A 19,913-nucleotide genomic window follows, 5' to 3' on the forward strand; every position below is an offset into this window, starting at 1 on the left:
CTTGAGAAATTTACAGAGTCAGTTCACAGTGGTAGTGATAGGAACCAGACATCCAAAGTGTTTAATGCCTCTAGAAGCTGCCTCACATAAAGTTATTGCATAAAATGGTTAGAAATACATTGTGTGATACCTGAGTTTTGAGATTAGCTTTTGGCCTAAAATACATTGTTTACAATACATACATGGCAGAGAGGAACATGCAACATGATGCAATGCAAAATAGTCCCCAAGGAAAACTTTACTACCATTTTACCATGACCAACATTACACATAAAAACTCAGAAGGCACAGTTAAGTTCACTGATCATTTTGGATAAAATGGCTATTTTCTGCAGTGTAGACACTTCAATCACCACCACTGTAAATAACTCTGGGTAAGAGAAATCTTGGGGAGAGTTGGTAAGTATCTCTACAGTGTAACAATTCACATGAAATAAACCTTACTGACTTTGTTTACATCTGAACTATTGAATTATGCAGAAGTTTTGCTGTGGAATTTCTCTATGTACAATGCATATATAGTCAAAGACTGTATATATAGTCAACAATCTAATACATTTACCCAAAACACATCAATACTGATTAAATTTGTGCTCTCACCAAAAGATATTTCTTTATTGACACTTTGACCAAGTAAGGTTGTTGTAACACAGAAGTGAGCTATAGCTATAGTTCAGGAGATCTGAACTTGGCAATTTTCAACACAAACAGCAAAAAGACTCAAATTTAAGCACCTCATAACGACATCACTGAGCTAATGGCTGATTACAGGATAGTGTCCTCAGTGAATCCTCTCACAAAATGTTCCACTTTAATTCCAGCCAAAGAAAACATGGTGACACTGTTCATTTCCCACTGACCCATATTAATGTGCTCTTTAGTCAGTGAGAAACAGGTTTGACTGTTCAGCACAGGACTGCAGAACTCCTTAAGTGCCGTTTACAACCAAAAGTCATATAAATAAACTTGGGACTGCTGTCAATTAACTTGGATTTGTTGCTCTTTTTAGGGAACAGAGGGTCATGCATATAAACATACGGAAATCTGGGACATCTGGCGCAATTTTACACTGATTGGAACATTTCTGAACTGTGAGGTTTCCCCTGAAAACTGCAGGCGTTCAGACACCAACATGATATTTGGTGTGCATTACTGTATACTAACAGCAGGTACCTCATATCCAGTACTGTACAAAAGCCAGAGAACACCTTTTTTGCATAAGGAAGGGGAAAGTCAGAAGAAAATAAGTTAAAAAAACTGCTTAACTGAATGAACCTTCTGGAAAAAAAGTTTCCAAAACTGCCGTTCAAAAAATACAGAATGAGCCTCATAACAACCATGCAAAACCTGATAGATCACCAAAACCACTATCATCAGATAAACAGTACTTAAAGCTTTCAACTTTGAGAGAGAGAGAGAGGAGAAAATCAAGCTCCACTCTTGTTTCAGATCTGAAAATGTCCACAGGTGTTTCTGTTCATCCTTCCACTGTGAGAGGACAACTCAACACTATGAAAGGATGTGTAGCTGTCAAGAAACCATTACTGATAAATCTGAATTTTCACTAGAACACTGACACTGGGCATGTTAAATATTTGGTGTTATATTTAGTTGCTGAGGCTTCTTTGTATTTTTCAGTTAAATAGGTTTTCTCCTTTTTTTCTGATGCTGAAAAATGAATAATTTGCATTTAACGGCTGTTCTGACTGAAAATTAAACAAACGAAGGCTGGTCTCTGACTTTTGCACAGTACTGCACATTACAACGTCCATAATAATGTCTCTTTTTCCAAATCCAGAGTACAACTTATATGCACCAATATTTGACGGCAGTATCTAAACACACACTCTTAAAAATGAAGAAGCCAGAAGGGGTTCTTGGCACGATGCCATAGAAGAACCAACTGTATTTTCGAAGAGTGTAAGTGCATTAGGGAGCTATTTTACACTAAAAAATGCCATGGCAGAGCTTTACTATGTGCAACACTGATTAATGCTAAAGATGCATGTAAATACAGCACACTGACCTCCTGCAATGTTGTAAAAGCTATGTCAGTATGGTCAGTCCGAACTGTCCACTATCATTGATAATTCAGTAACGCAATACAAATTAGTCAACTGTACAATCCAAACGATGTCTTCATGCACGCTCTAAAGCTTCACACAGGTGTTTTTATCAACACGTGGATTTAGCGACATACAATTCCCTGCCTGGTTTCTTGCAATATTCCATATGTAAAAATGTACTGCAGTTATTTTCATCGCCATGTGCTGGGAAGTGTGCAACAAAAAATCCAAAGATCAAAAGACAGTGACGTGCATCGAAATAAATACAATTATACTTGCAAGTGCAAGGAAGGGAAATCAAAGCGTTTTAAAAGCATACAATTTTCTTCTCTCCCTATTATAGGAAGAAGGTTGACTAGTGGAAGTGGAAACATTCTTGACTGAAGTGCAACTAATTGCTTCTTTCATCTACCCAATTAAAGGCTGAAGTTTAATCCAAGAAGTTTTATTTAGTCTTATTTTGATAGCTCATCACATGCCTTTGCCCTTTAATCAGAATAAAAAAAAAAGTGGTGTTTCTTATTAATTCTCACCTGAAGGTTGCTATTTAGGTTATCGATTCGGATCAACCTCACAAGGTATAGGCCCCCTCGTGAGTAGCTTAGGGGACTAAATGATGTGTAAAAGAAGCTGAAGATGTTGAAAGCGAAGCTAAAGGCTAACACTTCTCCCTCTGCTGGAGGCAGGCTATGTGCAAAAGGATGTGAAATCACAAATGGCGGTTGCAATCAATGAAATATTGATGCGTGTAAAAGACCTCAAAAAGACAATGCTAGACATGTGACTGCACACTGGCAGCTAGTGTGGCTCGGCTGCTGCACCAGCAGCTAACTGCTAAAGAGGCAGGCGCAGTCAGCACTTACCCTGCACTGGCCTAGCACTGATGAAACATCCCAGTTCCATGAGGTAATCGCCCCCCTCCCAAATCCTCACTCAGGCTAATATGAGATGCTAATGTTTACATTTGGGGAATACGGGAACACACAGCCCACTTTAGCCGGCGCTAAAAGAGGCGTATACCTCAACTGTGACTAATAATAGAGCCTCCTACTGTATTCCTTAGGCAAGCATTGAAATACAATGTTGTGTCTCACAGCACAGATCCAAAATATAGGTCAATGGGAAATCTAAAAAAGAGAGAGGGAACAAAAATGGAGAAAAAAAGAAAACAAAATAAAATATGCAGTGCTGACTAAAGATCTAAGGAATCCAGTTGCTATTAAGGAAATTATTTGGGGAGAATAACGGCACAGAAGATTAATTAACATAGTTGGTTTTAACTGATTGAAAGGAAATATGTCCGTGCTGAAGCAGGCCTAATTATATCCAACCCTTACTTGTCTTATTAGGCTTTGTAAACAAAAGTGCCAGTGACTTGAAAAATGTTCAAAGGCAATGTGAAAAGCACCAATTAATTTATCACAAAAGTTGATCAAAAAGCTTTGTTCCCAAAATGATTGGTTATTTTATGCGGAAAGACCACCCGGATACATTGGTTTAGGTCTAACATGCATTATGATTTGAAATATATACATGTCGTGCACTAGTACCACATAAGAATAACAGTTAAAGTGAATTTAAATGTGCTTTTGACCTCGGCTCCCCAGAATATTTAATGTTGCCACAGAACTCTGATTAGCTGGAAATCACAGTGATAAAAATCATAAGACAAAATCACAGACAAACAACTGATCTGAATATGCAGTGAGTGGATTCCCATGCCCCAGTGCACTGACATGCTTACAAAATGCCTGTTCACCTAAACCCTCCTTCATTTCATCTGGGCTCCTCCCTCGAGAAAGCGCTTCCACCAATCTCAACGAGAGACTGCAGTGACCTGATATCTGTCAAGCCAAAGGGGATTTTAGCAGCACCACTTCACGGCATAAATTTTCATGAGGCATGACTTTCTCTTTTCTTTCTTTTTTCTTCCTTTGGCAGATTGAAAAATTTGAGCCCCTCTCAGTTATACGACGCAATTGCATAACTCTGTCACTTACGTAATGGCGAAAATATCATGTGTCACATTCTCAGCCGCGGTAATGCAGGTTTATGGTAATGCAGGAGATAGATGGGCTGAGCCAGGGATGGAAGCACTAATTACTCTAGCTCTATTCCCCTCTAATAATGGGCTAAAGGAATTTCCAGGAAATTCTCTTCTTTCATGTGCATGGATTTTTGTTCCACCGCTTAATCAATACATCTAAAACAGGGATTTCTTTCCCCTGAGCTGAATGATTATGACTTAGTGTCTTTCGCAGCCTGTTTCAAAGTTGTTGGCTCCGGCTGTAATGACCTCTATATATGCAGAGATGTCACTGCAGACTGTTATCTAAGGGTGGGCGCGAGGGGCACCTGGCGCGCACTAACAGAAGCTGAAAAAGTCACACAAAAAGTCATTCGGAGAGACTCACCATGTGATAAAAGTTGCCATTTGACAAAGAATTATGACAGATATTTAAGGAAAGGGTAGGGATTTAACATCAAATAGTGTCGCTTTCCAGAGGGATATCTATCTCATCGACTGATGGAGGGATAAAGGTAACATATATTGATTTGTCTTTCTGTCCTAGAGCTTGCTACCTGTGCTCCTTTGAGACTGAGCAGGGACTGAAAACACTGCAATGTTCAAGGTGCCGCTGTCTTTCCCATTGGACCAGATGGCTATCATTACAGGACATATTAGCTGTTTATAAAAGATATTCTGGTAACGTTTTACCGTAGGCAGTTTTCTTAAGGCTGCAAGGCAACTACATAAGCTTGTCATAACAACAGACAAAAACCTGCACAAACATTTATAAATGCCTATTCTGATTAGTGACATCTGTCCTTTGATGTCAAGTTGACATAACACCTGTCAGGTGATACATTGCATTATGTCATGACCCAATGTTATAGCACATTGTAACAACTGACTTTGTAGCTTACTGTACATTACAGTGACATAATATTGATGATGTGACATAGCTTAAGTATTATAAATGATACAATTAAACTCAAAGTAACATTTTCAATGGGTACCATGTCTATAAGAATCTATGAACACATTCATAACATGTTAAAATACATTCATTATAAACATGACTATAAATATTTTTTTAAATGCATCACACTTTATAGTCTGTTTATAATGCACAATGAATTGTTAACATAATGCATTATAAACGTGCATAACACGTAATACTGTCAGTGCCAAAAAAAGACATAAAACATAACACATTATGATCTGCCTACCCATATACACTCACTGAGCAAAATCATGATTTCTTGGAATAACATTGGATCCAGAATGAAATATCAGCCTATTATAATTGTAGTGTATTGTAACATTTTGTCTTTGCAAGCTGACAGCATTTATACGCCTGTCATTATGGTTGTAAATCATTATTGATAGACATAAGATATTATAACTTAATTAGAAGAACTTTTATTTGTGAGCTATAAGTGAGACATATTTTAGACCAAAGGAAAGTTTATTGAAGCCATGGCATTGCTCAGCATTTATGACTAGGCAGGTTGTATTGCAAGCTGAGTTTCTACTGGCATTATAACATGTTATGAAGACCATTTATAATGCACTATGTTACATTAAAATGTTGAATTTAGACAATCTGTGTTTTCAAATGTCTGTTTGGTGTTTAAGATAATCCATAATGTCTCTGTAGAGCTTTGTTCAGCTCTATAAACAGGATCAAGGCCACAAGGTCACTGCCTAAACTACTACCTTTGCATAGTCTGAAATTTTATTTAAAGATTTTTTTGTTTTAAATATGAAAACGTGCAGACTTTGATATTTTTTCTTGTGATGTTAAAAAGTGGACTCAATATTATTTGAGCTCTTTTCACATTTTACATGTTGTATAGTTGTTGGTCAGTGAGCGTTAGTGTGTATTTGTGGTGAGCTGGGGAAGAGTTGGTTATATGTTCAGATATAGCAATGAGATTATCACTGAGATTGTGTGATTTAACTGTATTCTGTCTGTGTAATTTGCACTGTATCTATTGTGTCTTTTGTATTAATTATGTGTTTACCTGCCTGGGAACTGCAGATTAAAATTAGCAGGTTTGCTAACACTAAAGCAAAGCATTGTTTTTTTCATGTATTTATTTGTTTGTGGTTTTGAGATTTAGGTGTTTTTGAACATGGTCCCTGATAAAATAAAAACAATAAATAACTCACCTTACACAAAGGCCACAAAAAAATGCTCACTTTTGATCAACCAGCCTGTCTAGGTAAGCGACATTATATAATCTGTAGCATACACTAAGACACAAAGGCTTTAACTGTGTCCAAAACCGCAATATGACAATACTAAACATTTTAAACTAATGAATGGACTTCTAATACTGGCATACATACAAAATATTATTTAGTATGGTAGTATGTGGTTTTGGATGCGCCATGTGTCATTTCCCCCCAGAGAGGGACACAAACTAATGTCCAGAAAAAAATCAGTGTGACGTGACATAGATGCTATGTCGACATGACACCAACAGACATTACCTACAGGAATCCCCATAAATATTTATGGAGGTTCATGTCAGATGTCATGACAAGCTTATGCAGGTATCATGTAGCCTTATTACACTGCCCTACACTACCCTATACGGTCACCATTATTTAGCTGTGAAGCTGCCCTTAGAGGGAGCAGAAGAAGTAGAAGAGTCTTGGCCCCACTGCTTCGGTCTCAATCTAGCTGTGTTCCTCAGAGTGGATGGTCAGCACCAAGCCAAATCCGATTTGTCCCTACCATTAATGTCATGGCCTTTAAGCTACATATCATCACAGAGAGTGAGCTTGCTCAGACTGTAATTGAAAGGGCCTGGGGAGAAATCCTAAGGTTCCGCTTTCCACCCTCAGCCCACTATATCCACACTACCATCCATCACTGTACAGACTGGCCTCAAGGTGCTACCGTAATGCTGAGAGGTTAACAGCGAGATCACTCCAGCAATGCTCACTTACTGTTTCCAGAACCACTAGCCTTCAGGCACACACACACACACAGACACACTCATAAACAGTCTAAGGGCTGTGTCAAGTATACATTAATTCAGCCACTATGCAGTGGAGAGTGCTAGTTTGAATGTGTTGACAGTGGCATGCTCAGAGGATGGATGGACTTCAATAGGGGAAGTGATCAGAAACGCCATCCTTCCTTTAGATGTCGAGTTCACAGGCTTGATTACACAGCCCTCTCGCGACGCATCCTGCTACAGATAAAATTAAACACCCGCGATTACACACTACTTTGAAATACCCTGGATCGTGATCAATGTGGTCCCTGATTTAAAGCGCAATCTCAGAAGGCAGGGTATTTCATAAAAAATTCAAATATGATATCTCACGACAGGCCTGCATTGTTGCTAATGAAAAGTGATGGTGCTGAGGGAAGAAAAGACAATAGGCACTTGAGGGTTCTTGCTAGCCTGTTTGTCAAACGGAAAAGGATGCTGCTCTTCGGGCGCCTTGATCAAAGACGCTTTAACATTTTTCTGCAAGTATTCAAGATGCATTCTGTATCATGTAAATCATTGACTAGCAATGTTAAATAATGACATGTAATTTAGATAAAGAAACATTTTGATGAATCTCTTTGCTGAGGCTGTGACACTCTAAGAGCAGATCGTTTGGCTCCACTGCGCCCCCCCCCCTCATAGCATGTTCAGCTGGCCTCTAACATACATGAGATCTGCCAGCATGTCCTTGCCAAGAAGTGGAGGACACAGCGCTGATCTCTAATGAAAAGGATCTGGAGGGAAGATCAGAGAAAAGGACTGATGGCAGCGGTCACCCTTCTGAAAGCGTGGCACTGCCTCTCGGAGTCAGGGGCATACTCAAAGTTACCCCCTCCAACCCTTCAAAAGAGGGGGCGAATCTAAGGCACATGGACTCAGCCCACGATGGACTGACTTTGTTCCCTGGGTCGATTGTGGACCTCCTAGAAGTCCACACACAACCTGCTGTCCAGCCAGAAGATGAGCCTGTGTCAACAGCCATGCAGGAGCGTAAACCAATCGATTGAGTAGAGACCTTTAATGTCTTCTTTACTGCCCTGAGAACCCACCATCAGACACTGTCACATATCTCTTATGTAAGGCATGGATAATGAATGAAAAAAGAAAGGGAGTTAAAAAATATCTTTTTAAGAAATGTCCACGGGGGTGAATAGAAAACCCAAAATGCATCAAACGACAAAAATGCGTCAGATTCTGAGACGGGTAGGGTCGGCTTCTCGCAGACCGAAGCTGTGTTGAATCGAGCTACCCCATACCGAAAAACAGAGAGGAAAATGCGAAAAAAGGAACCCCACATTGGAGGGAGCTTAGGGTTTGACAGCAGAGCTGAATGTCCAGCAAATGAATAGGCTACTATTTAATAATCTGGTACCAGCTGAGCTACACAGGGGACTGGCACCACCACTGACACAAGAAAACTGCTCTGTGGATGAAGATGAGAGAGAAATCCAACGGATCAGCCGACTCAGTCGCCAGCACTGGGCTCCGGGGCACTAAACAGCTCTCATTTTCCATTTTGCCAGCAAAGAGACAGTAGATAATATACAGACATTATTGATTCAGTCCGAAAATTCACAGTGACTTATGTATGAATCCTCGCGTAGCTGATGCATTTTTCAAAACTGTGTTAATTGTCAAGCTGATGTACGGTCCGTTTTTCATTTTTCCCCTTTTTCTTTTAGTGTTTTGTTTTTTTTCCTCCCCTGATGGAACCGGAGGCACATATGAGACAAATTAGCTCGCAGAGATTTGCAGGAAACATGACATCCAATGAGACGACACTTTCGTCGAGCCGCATTTCTCACCGCTCTCCCACGACTCATCTCTTTGATAGGCTCATTACAGTCTCACCTCTAAAATCAATTTGCCTGCATTGCTAGCATCACTCTCATTACACATGGTTAGCATCAGGAGCGTACGAGTGCCAAAGCCCTGCAACTGAGCCTCGCGCATGGCTCGTTTGGAAACAGATAAATGAGAACTACTCTAAGGAGAGGGCTGAGCTGCGGCTACACAAAAGGGAGCAGAGGTCCAGAGTTTGGACTGTGCATGCACATGTGAGTGCCCTCGTGTTTGCGCGTATGTGTACACAAGAAAGCGAGGCTGCAAATGATCCAGAGGAAAGGAAAAAAAACAGGATCTGAGGAGGTGAGCTTTTGGGGAGCAGAGCTTCAGAAAAGCTCAGAACTCCCACCTGCCACAGGACCACACTGAAGAGGCACGCAGATTAAGGGGCCAACGTGAAGGGAGGGATGGGAGAAGAGGGTGGTCAGGAGCGCCGAGCGGAGTAGCAGATGAGAGAGGGGAATGGTGGGCTCTGCTGGAAAGGAGGGGGTGGGCAGCCATGGATGAAAAGAAGCTCCAGCCAGGGAGCACCAGCACCACTGGCTTGACCTGGGGATGCTGGAAAGAGGCAGGAATCCAATTAAAATCGCACCCCATCGGCCTGCACAGCCACCGCCCCCTCACCAGGCTGACGCAACCTCGCACGGCTTCTGCAGGACGCGTGATTCGGGAATAGTGCGAAAGCGGAGGACGTGGAGATCTTGTGGCGTCACTTGCACATGAGCCCTACGTGGCAGTAAGGATGTATCATGGCCAAAGTGGCCGTGACACCAAACCTGTCCCATAACAATGGCCTGGCAAAGGATTCATAAAGCTAGCATAGAGGGAACGAATGGGTTTATATATAGGTTGAGTCACAGGAGGCAGTGTAGAATTGCATATCCTTTCCGAAAACCTGCAACCAAACCTACGCCATCGCCTGGTGTTGCTAGGCAGAAAGTGTTGCTCGAGTAAATGTAGAGCAATGTGCTGGGTGAGAGAGGTTCCGCCATGCTATGTTCATCAGCAATGACATTAGGAAGAAATGGGCCAAGGGTGTGGTTAGCCATCTATTTATGGAACACCACTATTGCCTTGCCAATTGGAAGATACAAAGAGAAAGCTTTTAGAATAGATAAACTGTGGGTATTAAAGGATCTCTGCATGAGGCGGGGGGACAAATCGCGTTTCAGGGTGTGCACACTCAATGTATACATCACCACTCCGCCTGCATAACAAATCTAATGGAGGCTAGATTATTCCCCTCAAGTAAAGACATTTATCCAGGGCAATTATGTATGCAGCAGTATCAATGTCCTCCAAAGACTTCAGGGAACAGATGAACCATGTTTGAGGACAAAAACAAACAGTAACTGGGAATAAAATCTATGTTGAAGGGCCGGGATGCAGCTCCAGAAAAATGGAACAGATTTGCAGGCCACTGTAATGGAGAAGTTTTTTAAAAAGTGATTTTGCATTTTGATGAATTTAAGTGATAAAATAACCAGATGCCTGTGCTATAAGTGAAGTGCATGCAAAAAGACCTGTGTATCTTTGTATGACAATATATGACAGTCAAGATAAGAATCATATATAGCTAAATATATACAGTACTGTGCAAAAGTCAGAGACTACTCTTTCATGTATTTCCAATCAAATCCAGTACAAGTTATTCATTTTCCAGTGTCCAGAAAAAAGCAGTCCACATTTAACTTTTTTTTTTACTTGTGTGCACCCTTCTGCCATTTTAACTCTTTCATCCTTCCAACCAACAAGTTCCAGCTGTATCCTCCCAACAAAAGCTGTTCCCATAGGTGTCAATGACATTGCATTGATCTTCAAAGAGACACTAACATTCACACAACCAACTACACAAATTTCTTTCTCATGTGCATCTAAAATGGCTAAATAAGATATTTCTTAGATTAGATATAAGATCATCCACTCGCATACGTTAGGGGGAGTGTAACAGGCAAGTGACTGAAAACCTGGAGTTGAAAAATAATTTAAGATATCAAGAAAATGGGACTCATTACAACCATGCAAGACTTGGTAGACCATAAAACTGTCACAAGATAAAGCTTTCATCTTTGAGAGAGGAGAAACTCAAGCTCCACTGTTGCTTCAGATCTGAAAAAAATATAGGTGTTTCTTTTCATCCTTCTACTGTGAGAAGACAACTCAACACTATAAGTCTGAAAGGATGTGTAGCTGTTTATAAGGTGTTACAGAGAAAATTAACTACACAAAAAAGAAGAAAACTTGCACGAAAATTTGCACAAGAACACAAAAACTGGACATCTGAGATGTAGAGTCAAGTTTTACAGACTGACAAGTCTTAATTTGTAATTGGGATGACTTGGATTATGAGAAGCAAAAATGCCACCAACTTCTAAGACTCAACTTTAGAGGTGTGGAAAAATATCCCTGCATATTTCTTAGAAACTGAAAGAGAGTCATCTGAAAAGATTATATGTGATAAAGGCAAAAGAAGGACACTCTCAATACTGAAAATTTAATTTTACATTTAATTGTTGAGACTTATGTATAATTTAATGTAAAATATATGTTTAATTTTTTTTTTCTAATACGTAAATATGAATAATTTTACATTTAACTGCCATTTTGACTGGAAATTAAATGAATGAACAACGGTCTCTGACTTCTGCACTGTACTGTATATTACAAAGAAAGCAGTCAAAAAGACAAAATGCCTTTTCTGTTTTTTTTTCACTCCATCCAAAAAACAGTACATCCTTCCACAATGTGTGCTCACCTGAAACATTCAAAGGAAAATTCCCTTTTCAACTTCTTTTCAGTGTACAGTGAGGCTTATTGTGGCTAGTTAAGAGACCTTCTGACCAGCAGGGAGTCAGATCATGTCAACATTGTATAAGGTCATTTAATGTCAACCATCATGCTAACAGGAGCCGCTAATTATTGTGAAGAGATGAGCCACCAAAATATAAAGCCTGCAGTGTACAATGTACTCTATGTCCTCTAACAGCACTTTTGGTCTCGGGCAAAGTAACTGTAACTGCTGAACAGGGAGGTGCCCGTTATGTTTGACTGACAGAGAGAACTTGAAACAGATGGTTTAAACCTTTTAATGCTTTTTCTTCTCTTTTTTTTCCCCCATATTTGACATTTACAGGCAGACACGCCTTAGTGAAAGTGAGATGCACTAGCAAAATCAACCAGTAATTTTGTGAAAGAAACCTTCAGGAATTTCAGGGTTGTATGCGTTGTGCATTTTGATGCTGTGAGATGAGCAGTATTTGCTTAATGTCTTAAGGTGATTTTCTGGCATATGACTCTACTCATATTCAGGAGGAAACAGGTTATGTTCCGATTTTGGTAAGTAAGGAATCTCTGATTTATGGCCCGAATATATCTGAGACTGTAATGTTTGTACTATTCAAACTGGGATGAGAAAAGATGTAACAAATGACATGAGACAACAATAGACAATTATAAGAAGTAAGCAGGGTTCACTGCTTACAATCACACAGAGGCCTTATAACAATGTATAATGCCACTTGGCTTGATTGAACTCCAATTATACAACTGATGCATAATTGCACCAAATATGCTTAATAATGCCTGGCAAAGTGTGCAAGTTCCCTCTCAACTCAAGATACGCCTGTAAGTATAATTTAAAAACTGACATTCATTCCCACAGGTGGCCTAATTACTTACGCTCTGAGGAGTACCTCATGCAACATGATGCAAATGCAACATGAAGATGTAGTTCAAGTCCTGTTGTTTGAAAGCTCCAAAGTTTTGCTGTATCTATGACTACCCTCATTTTTTTCCCAGTTACTTCAATAAAGCATAATTCCCCAAAATTCTGTCCTAAATTTGAAAGGCCTCATGATTATTATGTGAGATAAGGTTACTGTCCACAAAAGGGGCATTTATGAATCTATCATATCTAGGCCTCAAGGCATAAATAAATGCATGAATAAACTCAAAATCAGGTCGGTATATATTTTTGATATTTTGATGGAAGCCCCATGTGGTCAAAAGCCCGAGTAACCTTTTTTCCTTGCAAAAAACAGTTAACTTAGACACTGGTGGTGTTGCGCGCCTCAATTCCAAACAGAAAAAAATTAGCTGGCCTAGTTAGCGCGCTAAATTCTACAGTCACTGATTTTTCAGCAGTTTCTCTTTTTAAGCACACTATAATGATCGTGTGCCCGGGGCACTATCCTCGACAATGGGAATTGTGCTCGTAAACTATGAATGAGCAGCATTATTGTAATAACCATCCCAGGCAGAAATTAGCATTTGTAATAGAAAAGGCCTACCCGAACATTAGCCTAGCAGGCTCTGCAAAATCACACAGAGAAACGCGATACGGAACTGAATCTCTACGTGCCTGAAATGAGACAAGGAACATCCACTTATGCTAAAACTGATTCACACAGACCTACAGTGAGGCAGTTACTCGGAAAACGTAGTCAACAAAGAAGTCAAAAGCAGACAAAACAACCTTACAGCTACTCCCCTCCCACAGCGTAGTCATACTGGGCCACTTCCACAACAAATGGATCCGTCAAGAAGACAAATGTCAGAAGTTTCCAAACTCATCCTTTATGTGCACGCGGAAAGTTGACGTGAAAGCAGCTCCAACCAAACTCTTCAATAAATCAGACACGTGACGTCAGTTCGTGTGGAGTCGCTTCCAGTGTCAGTCAAAAAGCTGAAAGCGACGAAAATTCAATTCAATTAGTTTGTTAATTACTTAAAGGGGAATTCCACCGATTTTTCAATTTTTCCTTTTTTTTTGCACAGTTCCGTCCTTGCTACGTAAACAAAGTCACTGGGTTGATAAGAAATGGTCCGTTGTACAGTAAGTTACAGTTACATATTTCTTTACAGTGGTGGTGACAGGAACCAGACGTCGCCGTGTCTACAACACAAATACAGCCATTTTACTACTTATCCAAAGCCACCACTGAACCTACACTTGTCTTCTGAGTTTTTATATACGTCGATGATGCTAAAATGGTGGAAAATATGAAAAAAATATGTTTTCTTTGGGGACTATTTTGGCTTATAACCCGCTGTATGTACCTCACTGCCATCAATGGATTAAAATAAGAGGATTAAGACGTTTAGGCCAAAACTTTATCGCAAAACTAGCGTAAAACAATGTATCAGGCATCAGGTGGCGTCTTCACAGTATCAGGCATCAGGCGGAGCATTCATAACCAATTTGTGTAATTAACTTTCTGTGAGGAAGCTCTTAAAGGCATTAAACTCTTCAGGCGTTTAGTTCCTATCAGCACCAGTGGGAACAATTCTGACTCGGTAAGTTTCTCTAGAATGGAGCATTTCACATCGAACCACTCTGAATGGCTTTGTTTACATCTTAACCATTTAATTATGTGAAACTTTTGAAAAATTGGTGGAGTTCTCCTTTAATTGGTTTCGCGTCGTCTAAGCGTCTAAAGCCTTCATTTTAGTGAAGCACAGTTATGGACTAATAGCGTAGACGTCTAGGCCTGGATATTTATGTTGATTTTTTATAGATTTTTTTTTAGACATCCATCTATAAGTACTGGGTGTCTGTCAGTGCACTCTTTACCGGCGCAAACTTAAGCGATCACAGAAAAGTGAGTAAGAACACTGTATAAGTTGTAGTAAAGTGGTGTGGCGGTGAGCACCAGGTGGGCATGTGGGCTAAACTTTCCTACAGTGGCTTTAATAGTGCGGTCAGATATACTGTGACAGATATAACGTTCATATTGAGAACTCTACTGCAGTCTAATAAGCGTGACACATTCAGATTATGACCAGCACTTGCTTTAATATTCCCGCTTCTTTCTAAAACCAGCAATAGTAAAGAAAGGACTGTAAATGTGTAAATTGCGGAATTCTCAGTGGGCGATTAGTTCAGACTTGTCCGCGTCTGCTTTAGTCCGCGATAACATGTTTGGAACGAATTCAAAATGCTGAAATTTTAAACAGAAGGGCCCGTAATCTAGCCTTCTGTTCCGAAGCACCCCACCGTGCTCACTGACCACTACTGCCATTACCTGGATTTTGTGTCTTGCTAATTGAATTCCAAGAAATCTGAGTGATCCATCTTGTAAGGCAGAAATAAACACACGAGTTGAGTGAGTCTCGACTGCAGCACGTTTTCTTTAAGAATGCATTGAGTTTAATCACACTAGGCCTGATCAAAGAGAATAGAGACACTTTAATGAAATCTTGAATGCATAATTAATGGTACAGTATATATACAGTGGAATTTAATTAAACATTTTAATTCTTATGAGAGACTGAGAGTGGGATTGTAAATGTTATTCACCGAAAAGAAAAAAATATATATATAAATTTTTATTTCACAAAAGTAGGAAATAGTGTCGACACATACAAACGGAGAGCGAGGGCTTTGTGGTGCAGTGGTCTCTATGAACATGGCCTAAAAAATGGTTCTCCAATGCAGAAGGCCTAGTCTCATCCACTTGGGGGTTAATAACAAAAAAGCTTTTTACATTTTTCTTTTTAAGTTGGACCCATGTGAAATAAACTGAAGGCCTCGGCACTGTAAGTGGGGTCAAGCTTTAATGCACGAGCCTCCCACTAAAAAAAAAAAAGTTCTTTTTAGAGATAGAAGTTGAGTGAGTCTAAATTATAATTCCCTTTAGTTTCTCATTGTAACACATAAGATATCTGCCTCTCCTTAAAAGGCCTCGTGACCTCCACGTTGTGGTTAAAAACCTCTTATACAGACAAAAAACGTAAACTTACGACCATATTATATATCCTTCGTCTCATAAAATATTTAGACTATATATTATGAATAGGAAGAGAAAGAGCGTGTATAGACTAATATCTAACAATACTTCAAGTCCAGTGAAGGGTGGAGTAAGTACTCTACCTTCAGTTAAAGAACATCACTAACACAATTCAAGCCCACCAATACACCAATAACTGTCATGTACAACAGATAAAGCTCACAGCAAACAAATTGCACTATGCTATACAGACAGCTGACATATAGGACAATTTGACACCAAAGGTCTCTCCATACTGTCATGCTGCCTTATATGTTGAATCCGAGTTTAAATGACCCCAAAACCCACCCCTTCAATTTCCCGAGCGCACATCATACATCATTATTACACTGCTTGGACGAGAAAGTCTCCACGCCACCATGGCACGTGTACCAACCGTTCACGAGACTCTTTTGGAAAGGTGAGTGGGGTGAGAAGGTCCTGTGGCTAGGGGCGAGAGTGGGGCTCGCTTGGCTACACGGGTACTGGCCAGTTTCGGGTCTGTAATTGCCCCGGTGTATCAGCAAAGGGTCCAGAAGGGACTGCGGCCTGTGCGCCGTGTAGTCCAAGCTGTTGTCAAACGTGTGATGGAAGCGAGGCCTCAGGGCCGGCTCGCTCAGGGCCTCGGGGGACGGGGGCTCTTGAGAGGGGACGGGCGGCAAGGAGGACGCGTCCTGCTGTTCAGTCACCTCGGGAGAGCCGGCCCGGCCAAGGTGCTCCCCGTCCTCGCCCATTTTGCCAACGTAGGCCTTGCAATGGAGTTTCATGTGCTTTCTCAGGGAGCTGGGGTGCGTGTAACATTTCTCGCAGCCTCTGACCTTGCACGTGTAGGGCTTATCGCTGGAGTGCACGTGCGAGTGCTTCTTCCGGTCACTGCTGTTCGCGAACCTCCGAGTGCAGCCCTCAAACTCGCATTTAAACGGTTTCTCACCTAAACGGGGAGCAGAGGAGGAGACAAAATGACCGGCGGGTTACGGGTGATGGAGCCTGAGCTATAGCCCTCCACTCATCAGCTCTGAGCCCACAACGGGATGGACAGCACTAGCACTGTGGCTTAGTCTGTTTTTTTTTTTGTTGTTTTTTTTTGTTTTTTTTAATAAAATAAAATTAATTTGTAAGCCCCACTTGCTGCATTCAACAAGCAAAGAGGACGCGGATTGTTTAGGTGCCTCTTTCTCCCAAAGTTTACAACACGACGGTTAGTGAGACTCACTCCTCATTCACTGTGGACTCTGCTCTGTTCACAGCTTCCGTCAATTTAATAAACAAATAAATAAATAAACAGAAATTAAGCTTTTCATTTCTCATTTCTGTTTTGGCCCATTTAAGGATCTCAGCTTGTATTCATGGAGCATCATACAGCTCTGCTAATTTGTAGTTTAGGTAATCCAAGGTAGGCCCTCACAAAACATCAGAAACAAACAGAGTGGACCAAATGCAACATAACTCAATTCTCTCAAACTGTTTGTCCGATTTCTCCCTTCTACCGAAAACAAACCTTCTATTGTCCGTAAGTTAGCAACTTAAAGGACAGATAATATCATGTAATGAGGCTGTGTATCAAACCTGCATAAAATAATACGAAACACAATTTCATTGTCTGTGGTCAAATTATTTAGATCTATGAGACCTCTCATATCAGTTAACTGCAAGAGTCGTTATGTGGGCTCCCACTTCAGTTCCACATGGTATAACTTACATATTAGTTTTGCAGTAGTTAGCGAACCGTTTATAGCTGTTACTGAATTGAATTGAAGTACTAAAATGCAATAAAAGTAATAAATCTTAAGACTAATAACTACATAAAGTTTGAGAGAGGTTAACAAATCAGGCCTAGATTAAAGAAACTATTTCAACCTAAACCTGTACGTTGTAAGCCTTCTTCGACTTAACTTTCTATCGTTTGAAAGTTCGCTGAAGTGGCTCAGCAAACTTTCTGCGGGATATTTCACAGATCAGAGAGAAACACAACAGCCCAGCTCTACAGAGTAATGATAGCAGGCTAGTCTATGTAGACTATATCAGAGAGCGTTCCGTATATTCCTATACGGTCTATAAATCATGTATAAACATTACATTAATGCAACGATGGTCTCGTGCATTATTCAGCAAAGATTATTATTTTCAGGAATGACGTGACGTCAGTTCCACCCGAGGACCGTGTGCTCGCTGAGTGGGGAGCGCGCAGCCGTAGCTGCTGCAGCGTCAACGCTACGTCACAGCTCTCCGGTGTCCCGCGCTTTATTTATTTATTTCACTGCATGAATGAGAGGCACCCAAACAACTGCCCCTGAGAACCTGCCTCCTTTCAGCACCGCGACTGCTTTCCTGTTTTAATCAATCCGAGAGCCACTGACCTGATAACTGATAGAACATCAGTGCTTATTAGGCTCCAGCAGAACGCTACTGATTATTACCGACAAAAGCTCTTCTGATTAGAAAGGAAGGTGCTAAAGGAGGACACACAGCTGCGCGAAAAGTGCTGAGTAGATTTTTGTTGGCGGAAACGCGTGACTAAAGCAGCCACAGAGCGAATAAAACGTTTTTCTACATCTTCAAAAGATAGGCTGCTTCTATAAGTTGAGATAAATGTTTCATGAACAGTTCTTACAGAGCTAATACATTTTGCCTTAAAATTATGGAGCTTGTAAAATCCGGCGCTTTGAAGTTCAAATCTGAAGTGAAACAATATATGTATATATTTTCTCACAAAAAAAGAATTGTTAAAATACTACAATACACATTATAAATTAATATATTATCATTATTATTATTACTGTTATTGTCATTATTATTATTATTATTATTATTATTATTATTATTATTTGACCAACCTGTGTGTGTTCTCTTGTGAATCTTGAGGTTTTCGGATCTGGCGAAAACTTTCTCACATCCGTGGAAAGGGCAGGGGAAGGGCTTTTCCCCCGTGTGCACTCTGACGTGGTTGACCAGCTTGTATTTGGCTTTGAAGGGCTTCCTGTCTCTGGGACAGTTCTCCCAGTGGCACACGTAGTCGGAGTGCTCGGGTCCCCCGACATGCTCGATCGTCACATGTGTGACAAGTTCGTACATGGTCCCGAAGGTCCTGGCACATGGCGGCTTGCCAGCGCCTTCTTGGCCGTCCCGCCACTTGCACACCAGCTCGTGTGCGAGGTTCTGCCTGGAGCACCTGAGGAACGCGTCGCCCCCTCCCCGCTGCACGGCCATGTTCAGCGGCTTGTAGAGCCCCAAGAACTGGGTGACCAGCTGCTGGCCGTTGGCCCGAGGGCCGCCGTGCGCCTGCCCGTACGGGTGCGCGCGCGAGAGGATCTCTCCTGGAAGACCCAGCATGACCTGGCTGCTGAGGTCTCGCGCGGCGTCCGCGGAGCCGTGGGCCTGCTCTTGGTAGGTGGCGAAGAACGCGTGGCTTCTGCCATCTCTATAGCCGTGGAGGTCACGGTGCCTTCCAATAGCGCCATGTTGGTTGGGTCTCGGCGCCAGTTGATCGGCCACGGGTGGCATGCCTGCTCCTGACAGACCTGTCCCAATGATAATGCCCCTAGGACTGGCTTCTAAGCGGTGGCTGGTGTATCCAGTGTCTGGAAAGTGGGGGATCGAGTGGTCAACATACGCAGTGGCCCTCGTCTCGGGGTAGTCTCGCAGACTGTGCGAGGGGCAGAGTTTTAAGGAAGTGCCAGTGGGGTGCCCCATGTGCTCCCCTGCCAAAGGTGGCAGCACCACACTGGGTTCAGTATTGCTCTCCCCAGGGTTGACGCAAGAAAGAGGGCAGCCACTAAACCTCGACAGGCTTGTCATTGTTGTTATTGGTGCTAAGTTTGGCTGTGGGTCTGCAAAAGCAACCGAACCTCTTCACGCTCGAGGTTTACCTACAAAACCTTGTCCCCCATTGGCCCTGCCCGTGTATCATCTGCACGTGCAGCTCTCGGCCGTGAACGTCGCGGACGCACGAATCGGACCCGAGTTCGTTAAAGCCGGTGCGAGTCCCATGCCGTTCACTTTGCCCTCTTGATTTGTGGCAATAACCGTGGTAGTAAAAAATGCTCCGAACCAGGCCAGGCTGCAATATAAAAGCACAGCAGGCAAACCTGGGTTTAAAAAAAGGGCGCTTGGGGATTGGTTGGAATGCCCGGTGATTGACAGCGACTGGGTTTGTTTTAAAAGGGACACGCAGGCGTTCACCACACGACTCCGTTTTCAAATCTCGCAGTGAAAATGC

The 19,913-nt window shown here is 41.5% G+C and overlaps 1 protein-coding gene across 1 annotated transcript; it reads right to left on the reverse strand.

The window, feature by feature from the left end:
* Nucleotides 1-15,097: 15,097 nt before the first annotated feature.
* On the reverse strand, nucleotides 15,098-19,720 carry zic6 (zic family member 6). Its single transcript, XM_036569101.1, has 2 exons — nucleotides 18,532-19,720; nucleotides 15,098-16,628 (listed from the first exon to the last, which is right to left on the reverse strand). Exons 1-2 carry the CDS (start codon nucleotides 19,490-19,492, stop codon nucleotides 16,030-16,032), a joined length of 1,560 nt encoding a protein of 519 aa, XP_036424994.1. The 5' UTR covers nucleotides 19,493-19,720; the 3' UTR covers nucleotides 15,098-16,029.
* Between the last annotated feature and the right edge of the window lie 193 nt (nucleotides 19,721-19,913).

The sequence above is a fragment of the Colossoma macropomum genome, unplaced genomic scaffold (assembly GCF_904425465.1).
Source record: "Colossoma macropomum unplaced genomic scaffold, Colossoma_macropomum, whole genome shotgun sequence".
Taxonomy (NCBI): Eukaryota; Metazoa; Chordata; class Actinopteri; order Characiformes; family Serrasalmidae; genus Colossoma; species Colossoma macropomum.